This window comes from Coturnix japonica, chromosome 31 (assembly GCF_054131305.1).
Source record: "Coturnix japonica strain WE chromosome 31, WE-NBRP24, whole genome shotgun sequence".
NCBI lineage: Eukaryota > Metazoa > Chordata > Aves > Galliformes > Phasianidae > Coturnix > Coturnix japonica.
In genome coordinates this window covers 3,075,547-3,095,999 of record NC_140693.1, presented here as the reverse complement: position 1 = coordinate 3,095,999, position 20,453 = coordinate 3,075,547, and the positions used below count along the sequence as shown (strand labels likewise).

The 20,453-nt window shown below is 41.7% G+C and overlaps 1 protein-coding gene across 6 annotated transcripts; it reads right to left on the bottom strand.

Annotated features, from left to right (window-relative positions):
* Positions 1-735: 735 nt before the first annotated feature.
* Positions 736-18,796, bottom strand: LOC146755624 (pre-mRNA cleavage complex 2 protein Pcf11-like). 6 transcript variants are annotated; one of them, XM_085525314.1, is made up of 16 exons: positions 18,559-18,796; positions 15,228-15,353; positions 12,939-13,127; positions 12,330-12,521; positions 10,323-11,431; positions 9,862-10,051; positions 9,135-9,774; positions 7,329-8,641; positions 6,300-6,387; positions 5,501-5,623; positions 4,869-4,974; positions 4,388-4,571; positions 3,867-3,989; positions 3,276-3,368; positions 2,568-2,603; positions 736-1,869 (listed from the first exon to the last, which is right to left on the bottom strand). In XM_085525314.1, the coding sequence occupies exons 1-16, from the start codon at positions 18,745-18,747 to the stop codon at positions 1,744-1,746; spliced, it is 4,827 nt and encodes a 1,608-aa protein (XP_085381440.1). In that variant the 5' UTR covers positions 18,748-18,796; the 3' UTR covers positions 736-1,743. The 6 variants fall into 6 exon arrangements, with proteins under 6 accessions (XP_085381440.1, XP_085381439.1, XP_085381438.1 ...); XM_085525313.1 differs by having other exon boundaries at positions 738-1,953; positions 4,869-4,971; positions 18,559-18,794; XM_085525312.1 differs by having other exon boundaries at positions 739-1,953; positions 18,559-18,794.
* Between the last annotated feature and the right edge of the window lie 1,657 nt (positions 18,797-20,453).

The window sequence follows — 20,453 nt, the reverse complement described above, 5'->3', positions numbered from 1 at the left end:
TTGGCAAATATCGATTAGTCTGGGGTATTTTAGGTGGGCCCAATACGAAATATGAAGTTAACTAACGGGCAAAACAACTGAGGAGAGCCGGAAAGCGCGGGCACAGCCGCCCCGCGGGCGTCCCCCTCACGGCCGATGGGGGGAAGCGGGACAAGGAGCAGCACAGCCCGGCCCGGCCGTCAGGGGAGGACGCGGGGATAAGGCCGCGGGCGGAGCGGTCTCACTGGCCGGAATAGGGCTGGAGCCGCGTTCTCCTCTTCTTCCAGTCCTTCCCCCACACCGCAGCAGGGTTGCTATGGGCGCAGTCCTTGCAGGAGGAAAATGGCAGGCGGCCATGGCGGCTCAGGGGGACGGGCCCTGCCCCACAGTGATGCGGGAGGTTGCTGTGGCTCCTCTCAGAATCATGAAGGCCATGTCCCTCAGTGCCACAGCACTTCCCCAGCAGCCTGTGCCAATGCATCACTGCTTTTAGACCGCATTTTCCCTATATCAAACCTCTCACTGCAGCCTTACATAAAGGTGTGGGTTATTGCTTGAGGTCTGGTTGTCAAAGTTCACAGCTGATACTTACAACATGCACTGGGATGAATTTGGATTTTCTGAGTACCCGACCTTGCAAGAGCCATCTATCCTAAGACAGTGACATTTCCTCTGACTTTTAGATGAAATCCACCCCTGCCCCTGAAATCCACACCTGGCAAAATGCATTTTTATCCCAAGACAAACACCCTATGACTTATGCACACTTACACTTCCATGCATACATACCTATGCAGCTTACTGCCCATCCCACAAACACACCCAACCACACAAACCCACTACAGAAAGAAAGAGACTGACACAAACATATGCTTCAATTTTATTTATTACATTTAAGAAATATTAACATCTCAGGATATCTGGTTTATCACCTAAATTCAGTCATAAGCAACGAAAAAATTAAAAAAAAAAAATTAAAAAAAAAAACTTCAAATGAGCATTCTTAGATTCATACCTCCCCTGTAAAGAAAAGTTTGTCCAGCTGTATTAAACTCTTATGTGTGACTAATGGGAAAATTTATCATTGAAGATGTCTCAGCTACCAGGCATCCTGGTTTGTTAATGGTCTGTTGGCACTTGTGTTCACAACTGAGCAACTCTGGTTGCTTTGTTAAATTCTGGCATTTCTACCCAAAACAGTCTTATGGTTACTTGTTTTAACATCTGGATATGTAAAAGATTGTTCAAGTTAAGGTTAAGAAGAAATCTAGGATTTTATCTTGAGAAGTCCCAGCATTGCTTCCCTTGATCACCCGCTTATGAAATAACTGAAGGAAGTTGCTTGCTTTCACTTTTCTGAATCTGATTCAGCAACAGGTTTAAAACTGAGGTCTTTTTATTTCCATTTAAACTGAAAAAAGTACAGAAACGCTGTCTTTGTTTGATGGTGTGCATAAACATTACACTCCCCGTATATAGCAAAAATAGGTTTTATTTATAATTTACATTTCCACAAGTAAAAATTGTACATTTTTTACATATACAATTTCATTCCATTAAATTTTCACGCATCTACAGAATTTTCACACAATGACACCTGAAACAGTGCAGGCAATAAGAAATTTAAATACAAAAATGTATTTATTAACCAAACAGTCGCTGAGGCCCTGCCTCAATTTGAATGCTTTTATTTCCTATAAAAAGTATCTGCTTTCCAGAATTAACACAGGAGCTCTTCTGTAAAAAAAAAAATCAAACCTCATTCTAAACAGACTCATCTGGTTCTGTTTTAACATCTATAGAGGCAGGTGTGCTCTCTTCTGCACAGGCAGCAGGGGTGTCATCAGGTTCTTCTTTCACTTGAGGTGAGTCACAGGACTCATCCGTTTCCTGTTTAACAATGTTCAACATAATATTTAGGGGATCTTCTACAGGGGTCTTGCTGGGAGAGGGTGTGCAATCAAATGATGATGTCTATAAAACAAACATTCACACAGCATTAACACATTGTTCAAACAACCATTTTTTTTTACCTTCTTTTCCTTTCTGTCTCTTTCAAAGCGCAAACACGTGGGCAAGCAGAGCACTCAAAATCCAAACTTCCACTTATTACTTTCTACTTTATCTAATAATACAAAGTTACTATATCATAGCATTACTTTTCCATAATTACTATCAAACGGTATTATCCTCACAGCGATGAAATGCTTAATATGTTACTGTAAAATATTCCCAACTATTCCCCCCACTGTTAGCTCCCAACTCATAACAAATTTAACATATACTAACACTCATTTTCTCCGTTTCTTAAAATTCTTAAGATTACACATGCTAACAATAAAATCATAATGGCTTCACTTTAGTCTCACCTATATAACACGAAAGCTGTCATGGATACATCATAGCTAACTCTAACTATACATTACAAACTTGCCATTCCCAAGGCATTCCCTCTGATTCTTTGCCTAGGCACATGCAAGAGGAACTGATTCTGCAGACCTGCTCTATATAAAGACAGTGATCAAGCAAACAAACTGAAAGCAAAATAGTTTTAAAAAATATATATATGAAAGTAAAGGTTTTCTTACGTTTTGGTAATCTTCATAGCAGGATGGATGGAAAATCTGGAAAATAATTGTTAACCATTTAAATACATTAGGGATACAGTAAAAGCACCAGTCATAAACAGAACAAATCCAAATCACACTATTCCTCCAGGACAACAATGTGTAGAACAAGTATGGTGTCAGATGTGACTGGGAAGATATCTGGTGTATGCTTAGTTAGGAAAAGCCATCATATAAAAACCTTGTTTAGCACAGGGAAATAACTGGACCAAAACCAACACCCACACTCACAGGACATTCACAGAACAGAATGGGTGGAAGGGACATCTGGAGCCAAGCTGCCCAGCACCACATCCTTTGGCTTTTGAAGGCCTCCAAAGAGAAACAGGCTCCACCACTGGGCTCTTTCCAGCACGGTCTCTCTTGTAATGAGGGGCCCAGAAGTGGACCCAGTAATCCAGGCAGACTCAACAATGCTAAGTAGAGAAGATCACCTTCATTCATCCTTTAGCAACATATTACGAGGGAAGCCTATTGTGCCTGTACTAATGATCCCAGGACTTCAAGCATGTCCAAAGGTTGAGATATTTATACAACTAGAAGCAGGAAAACTAACAAGGGAGTCCTTCAGAAAAGATGGGTCACTGTGGTCTATTTCTGTAATTCTTCTCTTATGCTTTTGTTTTGCTTTTTAATATAAATGAGTGCCACGTAACAAGATTGGATTACCTTCTCATGCATTCTGATAGCATTCTTTAGATGCCACTCTTCCTCTTCCTCATCCCAGTACTGCTCAAACTGCTCCCGGCAGATTTCACACCTCTGAAAGTTATTGAAGTAACATGATAGATACATGGTGTTATTAAAGCCATTACTGAACATCAACATCAAGAACTTGGCTAGTAACAGTCACATATATATATACATTAAGATAACACGAAAACTACATTTTACCTCCACGCTTCCAAAATATCTTTAAGAAAATGTTAATAGAAATTATTTGAGTACAGTTGGTAGAATGAGCAACAACATTTGTCAATTGAAAAAGTTAAGTCTTGTCCCTTTAACAAGGAAGTCTCAGCAAGACACTCTGTAACAATCTAATGCTGTTTTACTGTCAATTAAGACAATCTGGTGCAGGGATTTAGTTTATTTCATGGCATCTTCCAAAACTCAACTCTGAGTTAGAGTGAGAACTGCACAAAGCATTAACACCCTTCACACTTCTCTGCAAAATAAACAGCGACCTCTGAGAACAAGGCACAAGACTTGAATCTACTTACAGACCATATGGGTTACAGCAGGAAAACTGGAACTCACCTCAACTGCTCCAGCTGGTCCAGCAGGCACACTCTGAAACTGCTTTTCTTTTGCAGCTTTTTCAAAGAACTGGCTTTTTGCACGCTCCTCTAGGTCGGCTATTTCTTCAAACTCAATCCAATCCTAAGGACAAGAATTCAATCACAATCACAAACAGCCAGAAATCATTAAAAAATACGTTTGGAAAAAAAAAAAAGAAGAAGAAAAATGGAATCCCTGAAGTAACAGATATAATCAGCCTTAGTTCGTTAAACTGAAACAGTCTGTGAAAGGCCATTATACTTCAACTTCCATTTCATTCTTAGTCCAACCAAAGCAGTACGGATAACTCCAAGCTGCTTATTGTTCACCACATAACAGCCTTTTCTTTTGGCAAGTATGTCTGATATATCAAGTAGTTTTCATACATCACTGATCACCAAACTCCAATGGTAATACAACTTCAATCTCAATCCCACTCCATGTATGTGAAACACCAAACCCAGCCCTAATTAACAAGGCCCAGGTCCTGCATTGCTCACCGTTACGCTGTAGTACCACCTTCTGTGTGTAATTTTTCGGCGAACGTCTTTTTTCGAACGGTTCTGGCGATAGTGCCAATCTAAATGGTCTGCATAAACGTCTGTCTTTGAAGTAGTAAATCTCATTCCACACGAGCAGCACTGAATTCCAGTGTATAGTCGATTTATAACACTATCATAACGCCTAGAAAAACAAAAAGAAGTTAACATTTCTTTGGAAAGAAATTGGAAGTTTCTCAGTAAGTTGTTTCAAGTGACCTCAGGAGTAGAAGAAAAGCATGATTGTCCTATAAGGTTAAAGCATTTGACAGTCAAAGCATTCATGTAAGTACATTAAAAAGCATTCAAATAAGCATGAACTACTCACAGTGAACACACTAGCATTGTTATATCACACCTACTCAATTGCCTTGGATTAACCGCCTAGATACCACCATGCCATTATTCCTAGTGCAGAGTAAGCTCATGCTGCAATACGCACTGACTGAGTTCTTCAACTTTAAAGTTCGTGAGGTCTGGGACATCGTGATCACCCTGGTCATCATCCTCCTCTTCAGCAGCTGGCTGCGCCGATGTTTCATTCGCTTCTTTAAAAGAAAGAATTTCATCAAAATTTCAGCTCATCTTCAGAACAAAATAAGGTGCACCTGGATATTATTTTTATTCAAATACTAATAAATATAATCTGACTACATTAACCTGAATGTGCATAAGAGCTGAGTCAGTCTCATAGCTTTAAAAAGCGTACAAAAAACAGTATACAACTCCAAATGGCAATTTAACATGACTCTACTTCATCTAAGCTTCTGGCACTAAAATTCAGTATTTAGAGAGAGACAAATATTTCAGAGACTGACAGGAATCTGATTAGAATCACTGACAAGTTATTGAGGTGGGGCACCAAAAAAAAAAAAAAAAAGAAACGGAGGCTCTAAATAGCTTAAAAGATACATTTAGAAAGTTAATAATTCACTTTATCACACGCACCAAATGGTTTCCCACAAAGATCCATTTAAGAAAAAAGAATGCAATAGTTCACATAGTTCTTACATTTCACTTTACACTTTAGCTACGCGTAAACTGGTGAGTCAGAATGTAATGAAAGCTACATACGTGCTGAAGTGGAATCCGTTTTTGACAGTTTGAGGATTCCTGTTGACAACAGTTTAGCAAACAATTCGTTGACATCGAGCTGACCAACGTGGTTATCAGGATATGAATGTGGAACTGCTCCTCCTAGGAGAGGGGAAATAAGATCACAACACTCAAGGAAACCAAAGGTTAGCATAAAAAAAAAAAATCACCTCCATCAGCATTTCACAACACTCTTTTCCTTCTACCCCTTTTTACTTCCATTTTTAACTTCAATCTACTCATCCACTTCAGTTTGCCTCATACGCAGCCTTTGCCTCATTTCTGCCCCTACAACTTCCTTCCTAATGTGTTTTGAAATGCCATCTACCTGTTTTCTACTGAAATTCCCATGGAAAACGTAGTATTTTCTTGTTCTGTGCTTAAAGATCTCATGAGAATCTATCTACTTGTATCATTTACAACTTGATACAAGACTTTTATTACTAACAATTAATATAGTGGGAATGTGTATTCAGCCTGGCCAATTGAGGTGCCCTTCTGCTATGTGAAAAGCAATCCAAAAATTGGTTTCAGTGGTTCTGTTTTGTTTTAAAGTGTAACTACATACCAAAACCACGCAGTTAAAGCACTCACTGCTTGAGAGAAACCCCTGGAGAGATGACAGTACTCCTGAAACGCCACCTACTGCCATCTCACAGAGAAGGATGCCCTTTAGTGTACAAGGACCCACGGCACCATCACCGTACAGCACTAATTTTTGTGGTCATGAACAGAGAACAGTCCAAAGGACACAGAAGGAAGTTAACTATTACAGTACCTGCAGGGTTCTGAACAAAGCTTCCAGGATTTGGTAGATACTGTTGACCTTGGCCATAAGGTCCTGTCTGAGCAGACATGTGCGAAACCTGTAAAATTAAGCATTTAAGCAATCTTGGCAAGGCAATTTGTTTTTAATTATTCCATCATTAACCTCTACACACTTCTCAGTACAAACTTTTCTTCTACTTGCGCATCCTTCAAGCACATTTTCCACTTAAAGTATTTCAAAGCAATCCTTTTCACCAAAAAAAAGGGCTAATAGCAAAAGAAACTGGTAAACGTTCACCAAGATCACAATGAGGTTTTATCTAATAACTGAGATAGTACCCATGACATGAAATGCATCCTGAAAGATGGATTTTCAGCAAGCCAGCTGCAAGAAACTTCAGAAAGAAAATAAATTTTTACAGCACGCTTGTAGTATGTCCCCTACAACCTCCAATCTACTGGGAGAACAGACATTGTTTTCACTGATTTACAATTACTTTCTCCTTTAGAAGAGAGCGCTTCCAAGAAGCAAACGCAAGGACAACTGACACCATAAAGCCTGCCAGTGCCATGATCATTCTTCAGAAGCCATAGCTTAAAAGCCTGCATCTTTCTCAACTGCTCCCAAGTTATGGTTGTCTCCAAAAAGACTGCAATTATTTTGGTTCATTTTAATTCTAAACCTCTCAGAAAAAGTAATTACGTATATTCGCTTCAATAATCTCTCATGATTTGTAGGTAACATGCTTTGTGTAAGAGAAAACATCGCATTCTTCCTATTACTTAATTCATTTTCAAATAAAAGATACTGATGTCAGTGCAATATCCTCAGCTATAAAATGGTTGCAAAGAACTGGCTTTTAATTTCTAAAAACAAAGACTTAACAAATAGCAATGCCTGCCCCTTTTTCCTTGAATCATCCAGATACTACTTAAGGGTATTTTTAGTCTGCAAAAAAATGCTTTTAGAGGAAAAACTGCTAATTTTCTACACAAGAATACTTCTCTAAGTAAATTATTTACTAGAATCAGTTCTTACCTGATGACCTCCCATTGACATATTATTGAAGTTTCCGTATTGTGAACCTTGAAGTTTGTCATCAAAGTAATGTCCGGATGCTCTCAATGCAAAATTCTGTGCTCCTGGGCCAGCTGGCCCACTGAAATTTGGTCCTAGTGAACTGTCAAACATTTCAGGCCTTTGGAACTGCATTCCATGAGCTGGTCCGCTGTAGCCCTGTCTGGGATGGTCAACAAACGGACCACTTTGTCCATATGGCGACATCTCTAATCGTGAGGCAGGATGGCTAGCTATATTTTCAAAACGTGAACCATGAAGGCCAAGGGGCAGGTCAAATCTTGAGGCAGGCTGGTGAGGGCCATCAAATCTTTGAGGTATGGCTGCATCAAATCGTAGCTGTGCGGGCTGGCCAGGAGCCCTTTCAAATCTTGGGCCGGGCTGTCCATGAATTCCATAAAATCTTTGCAAAAGAGACAGTTGTCCAGGTTGACCATCAAAGCCAGCATGACAGCCATCAAATCTCGGACCGGTCCGTCCCATAGGACCATCAAATCTAAGTCCACCAACGCCCTGGTGCACTGGTCCATCAATCAACCTGGGCCCTACACCTGGCTGCCCATGTGGCCCCTCAAATCTGAGGCCGCTTCCAGGTTGACCATGGGGCCCCAATGGCTGTAAATGCGGACCCTCAAACCTGAGACCACCTTGACCATGAGGCCCCAAGGGCTGACCATGAGGTCCCTCAAACCTGAGACCACCTGAAGGCTGACCACGGGGTCCCTCAAACCTGAGACCAACTCCAGGTCCTTTGAATCTAGGACCACCAACAGGCTGGCCTGCAGGCCCCTCAAACCGCAATGGTCCAAGAGGTCCCTCAAGCCTCAAAGGACCTTCCCCACCAACCTGTCCGTGAGGTCCTTCAAACCTGAGAGCCCCTGCCAGCTGCCCTGGTGGCCCATCAAATCTTAGGGATCCAGCTCCCCCTGCTCCTGCCAGGGGCCCATCAAACTGAGAAGCACCTGCCCCCACCAAAGGGCCCTCAAATCTCAGAGCAGCTTGTCCAGTCAGTCCATCAATTCTAGAACTTGAACCAGCAGTAGGGCTATCGATAAAAGGACTTCCTTGTCCATCTGCCCCAACTCTTGCAGCAGATGGTCTAGATGAGCCATCAAATAAAGGTCTGTCTTCCATTAGTGCACTTATTCTCGGCTTTGCTTCTATGCCTCCAAATCTTGACCCTGGACTGTCAGGAAATGGTTCTTTATCTGGATCTTCGTATCTAGCTCTTTTGAAACGTTCATTGAATGGTGATCTTGGTTCATCTCGAACACCTGAAAGAGGAGAAAATAAAAGATAAGGCACTGTACAGAGAAGGACCTAGGTGTCCTGGTGGACAAAAGGTTGACCATGTATCAACAGTAGGCCCTTGTGGCCAACGAGACCAATGATAAACCTAGAGTGCGTTAAAAAGAGCATGGCCAGCAGGTCAAGGGAATAATAGATGAGGTCAGGCTCTTTTCAGCAGTGCTCAGCGACAAGATAAGGTGCAATGGGAACCAAACTGTAACATAGAAAGTTCCATAAAAACATAAAGAAAAAAGACAAAACACTTTACTCTGAGGGTTAAAGAGCACTGGAACGAACTGCCCAGAAAGGTTTTCCTTCTCCAGAGATAATCATAATCTGCCCAGACACTTTCCTACTCTAAGGTACTTGCTTTAGCACTGGGGCGTTGGACTATGTATCTCCTACAACTCAACAATAACTACTTGCAAAAAGATTGCAAATTATTTGACATCTGTAAAATAAGGCAAAAATACATACCAGATTTCCCAAGCAGCTGTCTTTCTTCACGGTTATCAAACCTACAGACTGCATCACCATCGATCTTCTGGAACTCTGTTGTACCTTTTCCCTGCTGTCTGAGAGCATCTCTGAATTCATCTGATTCTCCCCAGTTGTCGTAAGGGTCGAAGTTTTTTGAACCTCTTCCTCCTTTACTAGCATTTTGTTCCTCAAGCCTTTGTCGACCCTCCAGAGGTGAAAGGTTATCAGCAAAGGGTCTGCTGGTGCCACTTACAGGAGAGTGCCATCTTGATCTTTCTCCAAAGGGTTCTTTTCTTTCAAACTGCACTCCACACTTTGCTTTCCCTTGCTCACAGTTCACAGAGAGCAATGCATCAGGTACATGATAATCCAAAATATCATCAGGATCCAAGAGATCAAGTCTTGACAATGAATGCTGAACTTGTGTCCTCTTCAGTTTAGTTTTATGCTCATAGTATGTTAACTCCGCATCCGACAGAAGAGGCTTCCTTTTCAAAGAGCCTTTTTCATCTGTAGGGCTATCCCACACATTACATCTGTGCTTTCCTTCCTGGTACTGTAACAGCTGTCGAATCTGATGAGCTACCACAAGGAACTCGTCTTGTGTTATTTCACCAGATGCTAAGCGGTCATTGGCCTGTAACATAAAGTTTGGATTTCTAAGAAGAAAAGCAAAGCACAACTATATCCAAGACACCTCTACAAATCAATCAATCAGTATTACCTTTTTAAGTAATTCTCTCTTGCTTGCAGACGTCAGTTCTTTGGGAATTTGCAAATTGGCATCCACACTTAACCGGTGTTGCTGTTTCGGTGCTCGGGGTGACAGAATTCCTTTAGCAGCAGGCCAGTTTTCTCGGTGTTGTTGGTGAGGGGATTTACCAACTGCTTGGTGTTCTTCAGTCTGCTGAGAGCTGTGAATAGGAACACGTTTAAAACACAAGTTAGTTATTTATTCAGGATGTATTACATCTCTATCAGAACCGATCATGGTAAAACATCACTATCGATTTAGAAAGTATGCATAATTGCCATTTTTTACTACAAGCAAATTATGAATCTCAATCAAGAACTTCTGTCAGCATGGGCTGTCTGAATGTTTCCTCCCAAACCTAACTGTACTTCAGCCAAGAGCAGAATTTCCACTTACTTCAGAGAGAATTTGTTTGAAATATGGTAACTTACTATTTATTTTCCTCCCAACCGGGTTTCCACCTCTTGCCTGCTTTGGATCCCTGCCAATTCTCTGCATTCTCCTTTGGATCAGGAGAACCTTTTGTAGAATGCTGGCTTGCTGTTTCTTGGGGCCTGTCTTCTTGGCTTTTTTTCACCCTCCTTGGATCTCGCACCTCTTGTTTAACATTTCGCTTATTAGAATTTCTTTCATCTCTTGCCCCTTGTGAGGCTTCTTCAGCAGGAGACTGTTCAGCGCCAATCTGGCATATCTTTCCAATTTTAGGAGTTGAAGAAGTGGGAGATAAACTCCTGAGTCTTCTTTTGGGTGATCTCCTCTCTCTTCGTTTTGGAGAATGTGTAGATGGTGACCGTGACTTAGGAGAACGGGATCGTGACCGTTTTCTATTACTGGATCTCCCTTGTTTTCCACCCTGTTTTTCTGATTCTTCTGTAGTCACATCTTGTTTCTGGACAACACCATTAATTGTTTTATTCCTGCTGCCTACTGGTCTATGCTCAGATGTCTTATGCTCATCTTTTTCTTTTTTCTCTGTATTTCTCCTCTTTTCTTTCACCTCATCCCCTTTGCTCTCTGGCTTTTCTTGAAGATGTTTTTTCAGTCTTGGATCCCGTTTACTCATTTCAGATACTTTTGTGCTTTCAGATTCTTGGGTTTTAGTATCTTTAGTATTGGGAAGCTTGTTTTTCAAAGGAGATGGAGATTTAGACTTCGTTTCCAACTGATCAGGTTCTTTCTTTTGTGGTTTTTCACCTGCTTTCATTTTCTCTGGCTTTGTTGAGCTTTGTTTTTCAGACTGGGATGTTTTGCTCGCCTTGGTATCAGACTGACCAGATGCGCTTGGTGGAAATTCTTTCCTATGGGACTGATCTTTAGCATGAGAAGAATGTTGTGACATTCTATTAAGTCGAGGATCTCTATTTACTATTTTGACATCGTGAAGTGGAGGACTTGGGGATGGTTTGATCTTCTCAGACTGTAACGAAGCCTGAGTAGGCGTCTTAACGGCCATGTGAGGTGTCTGGGACACATGTGGCTTGGAAGGTGCTGGAACTGAAGGTATAGAAGATGATCCTTGCTGAACACTAAGAGAAACAGCCTGAAATAAGGTGACAAGAAAAAAAAATAGCATTAATCTGTGTGATACAACACCTGCACAGAGATGATCATGTTCTGTTTTGAAAACAAAGATGAAAATAGAAATGTTTTGAAGTAGTTATCAGACTAATCCATTTAACTGAAAATGACCCATTCATTCCTCATCGCAGCAATTAAAATAACATAGTACCAACACAAAAGGCGAAGATCAAGTACAAAGTCAATACTACAAGGTCAACGCAGCCAAAAAAATCAACGAAAGCACACCTCAATACAGCTTTAGTTTTTCTATACATTCCTCATTTCCAAGACAACTAAACGGCCAAGCATGTTTATATATTTTCATTTCTACACTTCTACGATATTTCACTTTAGTATCATCAACTTTCAACACAAGATGACTTTCAATTATGAATGTAAAAACAAAACAGGTTTAACTGCCACCGCCTTCAGATTGTGACAGCCACCACCCTCAATGTCACCCTCAGATTGTGACATCAAACCAACCTGACGTAATGAAGACAGAAACTGCCTTGACATTTCCAACAATCAGGATTCCCCGTTCCTTATGGAAATACTCAATTTTCTAAGCACAAATGTATTCAAAAAAAGCCTTGTTTATGGTGAGCCACAAAAAGAGGTGGAAGACACATCACAGGTAGACATAATTTTCAAGATGAGAACAAAAGACCACAAACATTTTTAATCTGTTCTGAATGTAATCCTTAAGATTTTTATGTAACAATTACTGGTCTAGAGGACCAGATCAACTTGCACTACTCTAGTCCTAAAACAGCTCCTCTTGTCTAAACTTAACTGCAGTTACCAGTATAGACGCTAAGGTACGACCAAACAAAGTGAGACCAAACTATGGACCATTCACCAACTATCCTACTCACCAACTGTGCTTTAGTCTGTTCCAACTCCAGCTCTAACTTTTTTTGCTGAAGTTCTAACAACTGTTTTTGCTTCACAAGCAATTGCTGCCTTATCAGTTGCTCCTGTGTCAAATTCTTTTGTATTTCTGGAACAGCTGGAGGAGTAGAGGCACCAGAAGTGACAGCAGAGGTAGATGCAGTAGATTCCTCTGGCTAAAAAATAGAACATAAGGTTACATTCAACATCTTAATGGATCCATCTAACTCCATCTCTCTTAACTGCTAGTGTGATACAAAACTGGGACTTAGCTTGCACAAGTTAATGACTGCATTTTTTATGCAAAATACAAACAAAACAATTTCTGCTCCTCTAGGAATTGCCTACTGTCATAGGATTAACTGTGCCACCATGACAGAATATGGCATTTAACATAAAGGTTTGGAAATCTAGAATTCAAGTTATAAATACTTACAATAAGCCCCTTAAATACTGAGTCCATAAATTCCTCTTGCCTGTCTCCAGAGATCAGATGCTTTATTCTTATCACACTACGTTTGTCAAAAGCAGCATACAAACAACAAAAACAAGACGTACTGCCATCTGTTCATACAGTAGGTATAGAGACTTACCGATTTATTTAAAAACTTAGGATTCACATGGATGCTAGAAGTATTCACATTTAGGGGCAGAGGTTTAATTGGCCAAGCAGGATCTAATGAGTTGACTCTGACGTCAAGTGCATACAGTTTCTTCAAAGGAAAAATATCGTCCCATGTGGAGCGTAATTTAAATAAACTTTTCCTAGTATTTGCATCCACCTAAAACAATAAAACAATTCTATGGCTTGTTAAGTTAATATAAAACAACCTATACTTTTCTGTAGAACTTAAGATCTCATATGCTTTATATTCTTACCAAAGTTATCATTTTAACACAACGAACTGGCTACAAAGAACTTGTAAGTGGTGTAGATTGATACATCTACACCAACAGAATCGGTAACAGAAGTTCAAATGCGGACATGTGAAGGTTTAATTGTGTATTACCGTTCTCTGAGAATTTTCTTTCAGCTTTTCCATTACCAAAATTCTCATTTTACTTGGCCAATTTCTGTCAAAAAAAATACAGCGACAAAAATATCCAAAGAAAATGCCTCTGAAACAATACAGTAACTCAAATGTTCGTGCTGAGCGGCACACAGCAACAACAACCAAATCAGAGAACAACAAACTTTCTGAACAGAGAAAGTGTTTTGTTGAGCTGTTTAATCACTGAAGGTTTTTTTCCCCCTAATAAATCCCCCTAATAAATCCAACAAAAGGTGTATGAGTCAAAACGAACTCAAGTACATTTCAGTTCAACTGCAAAATCAGACCCATAAATCAAGCACTAATAGTGCTACAACCCATTTTCTCTTTGCAATCAGATGTAGCAATTAAGCTCAAAACTCACATTAAAGAAAAAATTCAATTAATCTCATAACTCAAGTAGTTAATTTAAACAAATGGAAAACATCTGCTGACAAAACACATGCTGCTGCTAACTCAACCATTACACATTGACCCTTTTTTTTTGGCTTTTCAACCTTTTTCAGGCTACAGTTTTATTTTAGTTGTCACATTAAGACACGTTGTCCAGAAAGTTCAGAAGTTCTTTGAAAAAGAGGGCAGGAACTTCAATAAAAGTAACTCATACTTAGCTAGTATGGGTGGGAGGTGCCTCTACACAACTTTCAGTGTGAGGGTATCAAGTTCACCGCTGCCATGACTGAGCCAGTTTCTGACATCGCTAAGTGTTTAAAGATACCTTCAGTGATCATTTACTGATAAAACAGAATCTCTAGCAATGTCAGGGTGAGAATTTCATCTTGCGATATCATGAGTTATCTAAAGTGACTGACACTTTACATATTGAATATCAATTTAATAGTTCTAGTTAGCTTATTGGACAGTTAACTACAAAACTCAGCAAATGAATTACCCAGAGCTTCAGCTGCAAGTTTAAATGCAACTATGTGAAAGAACACAAACCAATATTGGAAAAATAAGTAAATGCCTGCCTATCTACTCTATACAAAGGAGTTCAATATCTCTGAGCTCACTATTACAATCTACCCCTTATTTAGTCACTCATTGTACACCTGAAAAACAGATATAAAACATTCTGGGATCACAGATCCTCGCTGCTATGCAATAACAAATACACCAAAGCTCCACTTATCTCATTCAGATGCAGTGCCACTTTGTTATGTTAGGGCATACAGGAAACCACAGAAATTAACCATTAATTCAACTTAAACCCATTCAAGTCCAGTCTTTCAAAAGCCGGACTTGGATTTGCCATTCTCATTGAGGAATAAGCACAATTACTTCACTGGGTTTAAAGACTTAGGAAAAAAAAAAAGTGAATACATTTGGCGGCAATTTTCAACACTGAATGAAATTAAAATGGGTATCTTTAATGTAACAAAGCAATAATATACTCTCACAACCTCCCCCCCTCGCCCATCATGTTTTTTAATCACAGACCACTTGAAGAATATCAGCTGCTAGTGGTATTTGTTGCAATTTAAGCACCCATTTTTCACATCAAAAATTAAGTGAATCAGACAAATCTAACTCAGAGAGCTCAGAAAACCTCTAAGAAACTGATTTTCAATATATTCCTGACACAAAGACTAGGTACTTCCTTAAAAAATAAATCAGCAATTCATAATTAACTGTTCTACTAACTTAACTTACAGGCTTGACAACAGCAGGAATGCCCTTCCACATTATAGATACAGTATTTGCCATTCATAAAAAGCAATTAGTTCTTCTGGTTCGGTACCCAAGAAAACCCAAAGCTGAGAGCATGTATTTATTTTACCAGGAACAACTTTGCTTAAATACAGAACTTTTCTGAAAGTGTAAATATACCTTTTCAAATACACAAATAAATGTTGCAACTAGGTTTTTAGTAAATGCAGTAAGATACTCTCTTCCAACTTTCTTGACAATGGAATCCATAAGGTACATAACAGGAAGCTTCTCTGACGCAGGAGCCTGGAGTAAGAAGAAGAAACTGAGAAGTTTAGTACAACAAAGACATACATTAAACTATATATAAAGGGATTACCAATCCCAGAAATACAGACCTCTCTTTTGGGTTGCCACTATCAACACCAAGGGATTTGCTTGGGATTTTGGTTTTGGTTTATACAAAAACTTAAAAACTTAAATCTGGAAAATCAATACTCAGTTCAAAGTATAATGCGGTGGGTCTACCACAGAGAAAAGGAACAACTTGGGTTAATCCTGTTTGTCTCAAAGCTTTGGGGTGAAAAAAGGGGGGGAAAAAAAAAAAGAAAAAAGAAGCCCACAAGACAGTATTACTGCTAGTGTACTGAGTGCAGCCTTTCAAAACCCACTGGAGAAAGTAACTTGAAATGAGCAGGAAGCCATCGCTAGCACTTCAAGGAACTTCTAAAAAATAGTTTATCACTTGGACCTCCCGAATGCTGCTTTTCTCCATCTCACAGAACACAAATCAGACTTCCTGTGAACAGCCCGAGTTAGAGAACTTCGGTAGTAGCAGATTATACGTTGAACATCACAGTCCTTTCACAAGCCACACGCAGAAAAGGTCACAACTATATCACTGTAATCCAAGGGAACGGAGCAAGCAGTCCCAGTCTCTGATGGCACTTCATGTGTTTGGGAGTAGTTAGAAGTAATCACACAGAAATTAAGGAAGCCTACTTCAAAACGTGACAGCATTAGTTTAGCAGTGCCCTCCTTCCAACATCAGCTACTCAGGTGGCACAGTCTAAGAACCGTGACTTCAAAAGAGTTGGGTTATTTAAGTCTTCATTTTTTGGTAATGTTTATTATGTTCTCTAGCCCACGTTCCAATAACCACACAAATGGAATCCCAGATTTGAACCTCTTGTTTTCAGGTGATCTAGACAGTACCCCCTAAGCAAAGAAAGAGACCCACACAGAGCTAAACCAACAGCAGGGAGGCTCCGCATACCACCAGAACACACAGAATGCTAACGCTGAGCTCATCACCACAGAATTCCCACTCTTCTTTCAAATAACGTATGAAAGCTATTGTTGGAAATGTGTGGCTTTGGTTTTTTTTTATTAGATTCCTAAAAGATAACTTAAAAAAAAAAAAAACAACTGAAAATCAAACCATAATCAAACCCCGAGTCACAAACTTGCAAAGAAAAAAAAGATTTTAAAAATCAACTTTGTACACAAAATGGGTCTCAGAAACAAACTCTGCACTATACAATGATAAATAAAAAGACAAATACATATTTCACACTTTTTATTTACATTTTTTTTTATCATAGCAGTCACACATTTCAGAGCCATTTATTCAGTCGTAAAGCAGAGCACTCCAGTTTTACACTAAACAAAACTGTCTCCAGGCAACACTTTTTAAAAGTGGCTTAAGCAAAGGAGAGCACTTTCCCCCAAAAAAAACAACTAAGAAAACTTGCCTTGAATAAACCACAGTCACAAATAGTAACTAAGGCAAAACTAACCATTGATACAAGATTAAAGACAGCTTTCAAAAGAAGGAGGAAAAAAAAATTAAATTAAAAACACACTTCAGGGCAGGCTCTAAAACACCCAGAAATGAAGAAATTTGACAGCATTGATATTTATCACATGTTATATACATCCACCACTGCCCTTTAGGAGATATAATGGTGAGATCTATTCGATTATGACGTCACCTCCCCAAGGAATGGCAAAACTTGGTCACTGGTACCATTTAAAACTAGACTGGAAGAGGTCTGTGGAACGCTAAAGAGCCATCCTGCATTGGTAGAAAGACAGATTAAATAATGTAAGAGATCTTTCCCTCCCCAGCATTAAGACAATACAATTCTCACCATTATAAACAGCGATTTAAAGCCAAAGGGGGGAAAAAAAGGCCTATATTAGAGGGAGCCTGGTATTAGAGGGAGCAAGGGAGACAATGGGGAAGGGGTGACTGGCAAGAACACACGGTGGATTGAAGAAATAACCCTTTTCTTACAGAAAGCTGCAATAGAAAGGTACAGTAACCCCCTACCACACCCCCATCCGTGTTCTGAGGCTGACTGATGTCAGCAACTGCCTGGGTTGGGCTCAGAGGGAGCCTCCTCTTTCCCTTCCTTTTCTATCACAAGGCTTTCAGACGCCATGTTAGGATCCTACAGGCTTTTCTACACAGTCGGGGAGAATTTCTTCTTCCCATCCTCACCAAATCAACCTCGCTAACCAAGACAGGTGAAGATAACACAGCACTCGCTTTACTTAGGGCAAACAGCCACCTGCAAGCCAAACGGGTTACCCCAAGCCCACATCGCTTTCTCTAAGCAGAAAACACAAGAATGACCCGACCAGCAACACACACACTTCCCTACTAAGAGCAGATGATCGCCTTTCACCTCAAAACTTCCCTGCAAGATCAGCCCCCCACCCTTACTCCTCCAGTTAATATCTCACTGGGAAAATAACCTTATCTTTCAAACTACAAACGATACTTTAAAATAAATCATTATACTTAGCCTTTCTAAAGCGGACGATTTCCGTGCTATAAACTCAACCTTATTTATATTCCTTCACGCTACCTGGATATAAATTGGGGGGGGGGGGGTGGACGACAAGAAACCTGCACAAGGTCAGGCTCTCACTAACGAGACTTATAAAATCGTTATCTACGTTAGAAATCGCTAAATTCAACGGTTTTGACACCAGTTTAAAGGGGAAAACTCAGTTCCAAGGGCGAGGCTCTGCCCAGTCACGGCCAGGCCGCCATGTTGCATCTGCTACCGAACCCAAGGGACCCCAACCCGTCCGGGTGCCCTCGGGTCCCCTGTTCCCTACGGGGTGTGGGAATAAGGGGCAGCCCTCAGCCTGGCCAGGAAGGGAGGGGTAAAAGGCCGCTTAGGGGAGGGCCATGCTCCCTGCCGAGCCACGCTGTCCTCCGCTTGCTCCCAACAGCGACCCCCAGGCCTGCTGCCCCCACCCCCCCTCCCTCAGCTCTCCCTGCTCCCCCCATTGCCATCTCTGACCCTGGGAGCACCTCACTTGAGGCCCCGAGCCCTGCTCCCCTTCCCTCCCCCTCCCAGCCTCGGCCCCGCTGCCTCCCTCTCTCGGGCCCTCCTTCTCTCCCTGCCTCCTCCGTCCCTCAGCCCTTTCTCCTGACCCCGGCCGGTCCCCCCAGCAGTATAGGTAGGAGTAGTAGGCAGTTGAATATAAAAACCTTGGCGATTTGCGCCTCAATCAGGGAGACGATGTCCTTGGCGAAGGGCACGTTCTCCTTGGCCAGGATGGTCAGCATGTTGATGTGAGGTTTGCTGTTGAACGTCAGGTCCTCCAACGATGACTGGTAATCGCGGCACACATCCTCCCGGGCCTCGCTGCTACCAGTGCTGCTCTCCGGGGCCGACATGTTCCTCCAACCGGGGCCCGCACCAGGACCCGACCCACCGACTGACGGCCCCCTCTCTGCGATTCCCCTGCCGCCTCCGCCACCGAGCGACGCTTCCCCCCCTCCGCTGCCGCTGGGTTCCTCTACCGCATCCTCCGAGCTGCGTCTCCGCTGCTTAATGACGCTGCTAATGCTGTCCGGATCGCCAATGCGCTTCCGACCGCCGCCGGCTCAAGTCTCAACGCTCACAAAATGGCGGCGGCGACTACGGCTCGCGAACCGCTTCCTCCAACCGTTGCGTCATGTGAAATTGGGCTGAGGGAAAAAAGGGGCCGGCAGCTTGGAATGCCCCTTTTGTTCGCTCAGCGCGTCCCCATTGGGTGATGCTCAACCGCTCCGCATGCGATTGGCTCGACCTGAAGAACATGAATGTGATTCGCTGGACCATCTCAATCTACAGATGATTGGTTGCTATGGCCAAAAACCCGCCCTCACCTCTGCGTTCAGACTTACGATTGGTTGTTTTTCCCCACTCCCCTCCTCTAACTCCCCGGGCCAATCCCTCCCGCCTTCCCCTTCAGCCCTCAGTTCTGATTGGTGCTCCGCTGCGATCCTGCCTTTCCTCCTCACCCTCCACAGAGTCACACAGAATCAGTCACAGAATGACCCGGGTTGGAAGGGACCTCAAGGATCATGTAGTTCCAACCCCCTGCCTAGCAGGGCCACCAAACATAAACCTTTACTAGATCAAACATACACATTTACTAGATCAAACATAGATCTTTACTAGAACAGGTTTGCTATTGGCCAGCCGTTGTTGTGGTAACGCGGCTTTCCGTAGTCGTAGTAACAAAGCCTGCTCGTGATATTCTCCCAAAGATAATAATAAAGCTTGTGGAAATAAACTCGGTGGCGAAGTGTTTTCTCCACAGCCCTTCCAAAATGCTGCTCCTTTATGAGGAAACGAAACTGAACTTGATGCCTCTATGAGACAGGCAGGGCAGCCAGGTCTGATAGATAGATAGAAATACTATCATAGAATCACCAAGGTTGGAAAAGACCTAAAGCATCATCCAGTCCATCCACCTACCACCAGTATTTGCCCACTAAACCGTGGTAAGAAGCCATTCAAGAATTAAGTACTTTCCCAAACATCTAAGGTTGCAGATACTACCAGAGTCAAACACCGTAGGTTTTCAAACATCAGTTTAATTACATGTAGATTACCTCACTGTACTGTAGGTTTTTGAACATCAGTTTAATTACATGTAGATCACCTCACTGTACATGAGCTCAAGTCCTTTGTTCTCCAGCCCAGATTCACTTAAGGAAGCAGATGGTGTTTCTCTGTGGTTCACAGAATCACAGAATTATCAAGGCTGGAAAAGACATGGAAGATCATCCAGTCCAACCATCACCGATACTTCCTGGCTAAATCATATTCCTCAACACCACATCCAAGCATTTCTTGAACACTCCCATGGTCGGTGACTCTACCACCTCCCTGGGCAGTGAATTCCAATGCCTGACTACCCTTTCCGAGTAGTAAAATTTCCTCCCAAAGGAGGAAATACTGTTTTCCCCAAAGGGGAAAAGGAGCCCTGCAAGGGGAAAAGGAGCCCTGCAAGGGGAAAAGAGCAAGGAAAAGCAGCCCTGAAAGAGAAAAGCATTACAGAATTGGAAAAGGAGCCCTGCAAGGGGAAAAGGAGCCCTGCAATGGGAAAAGA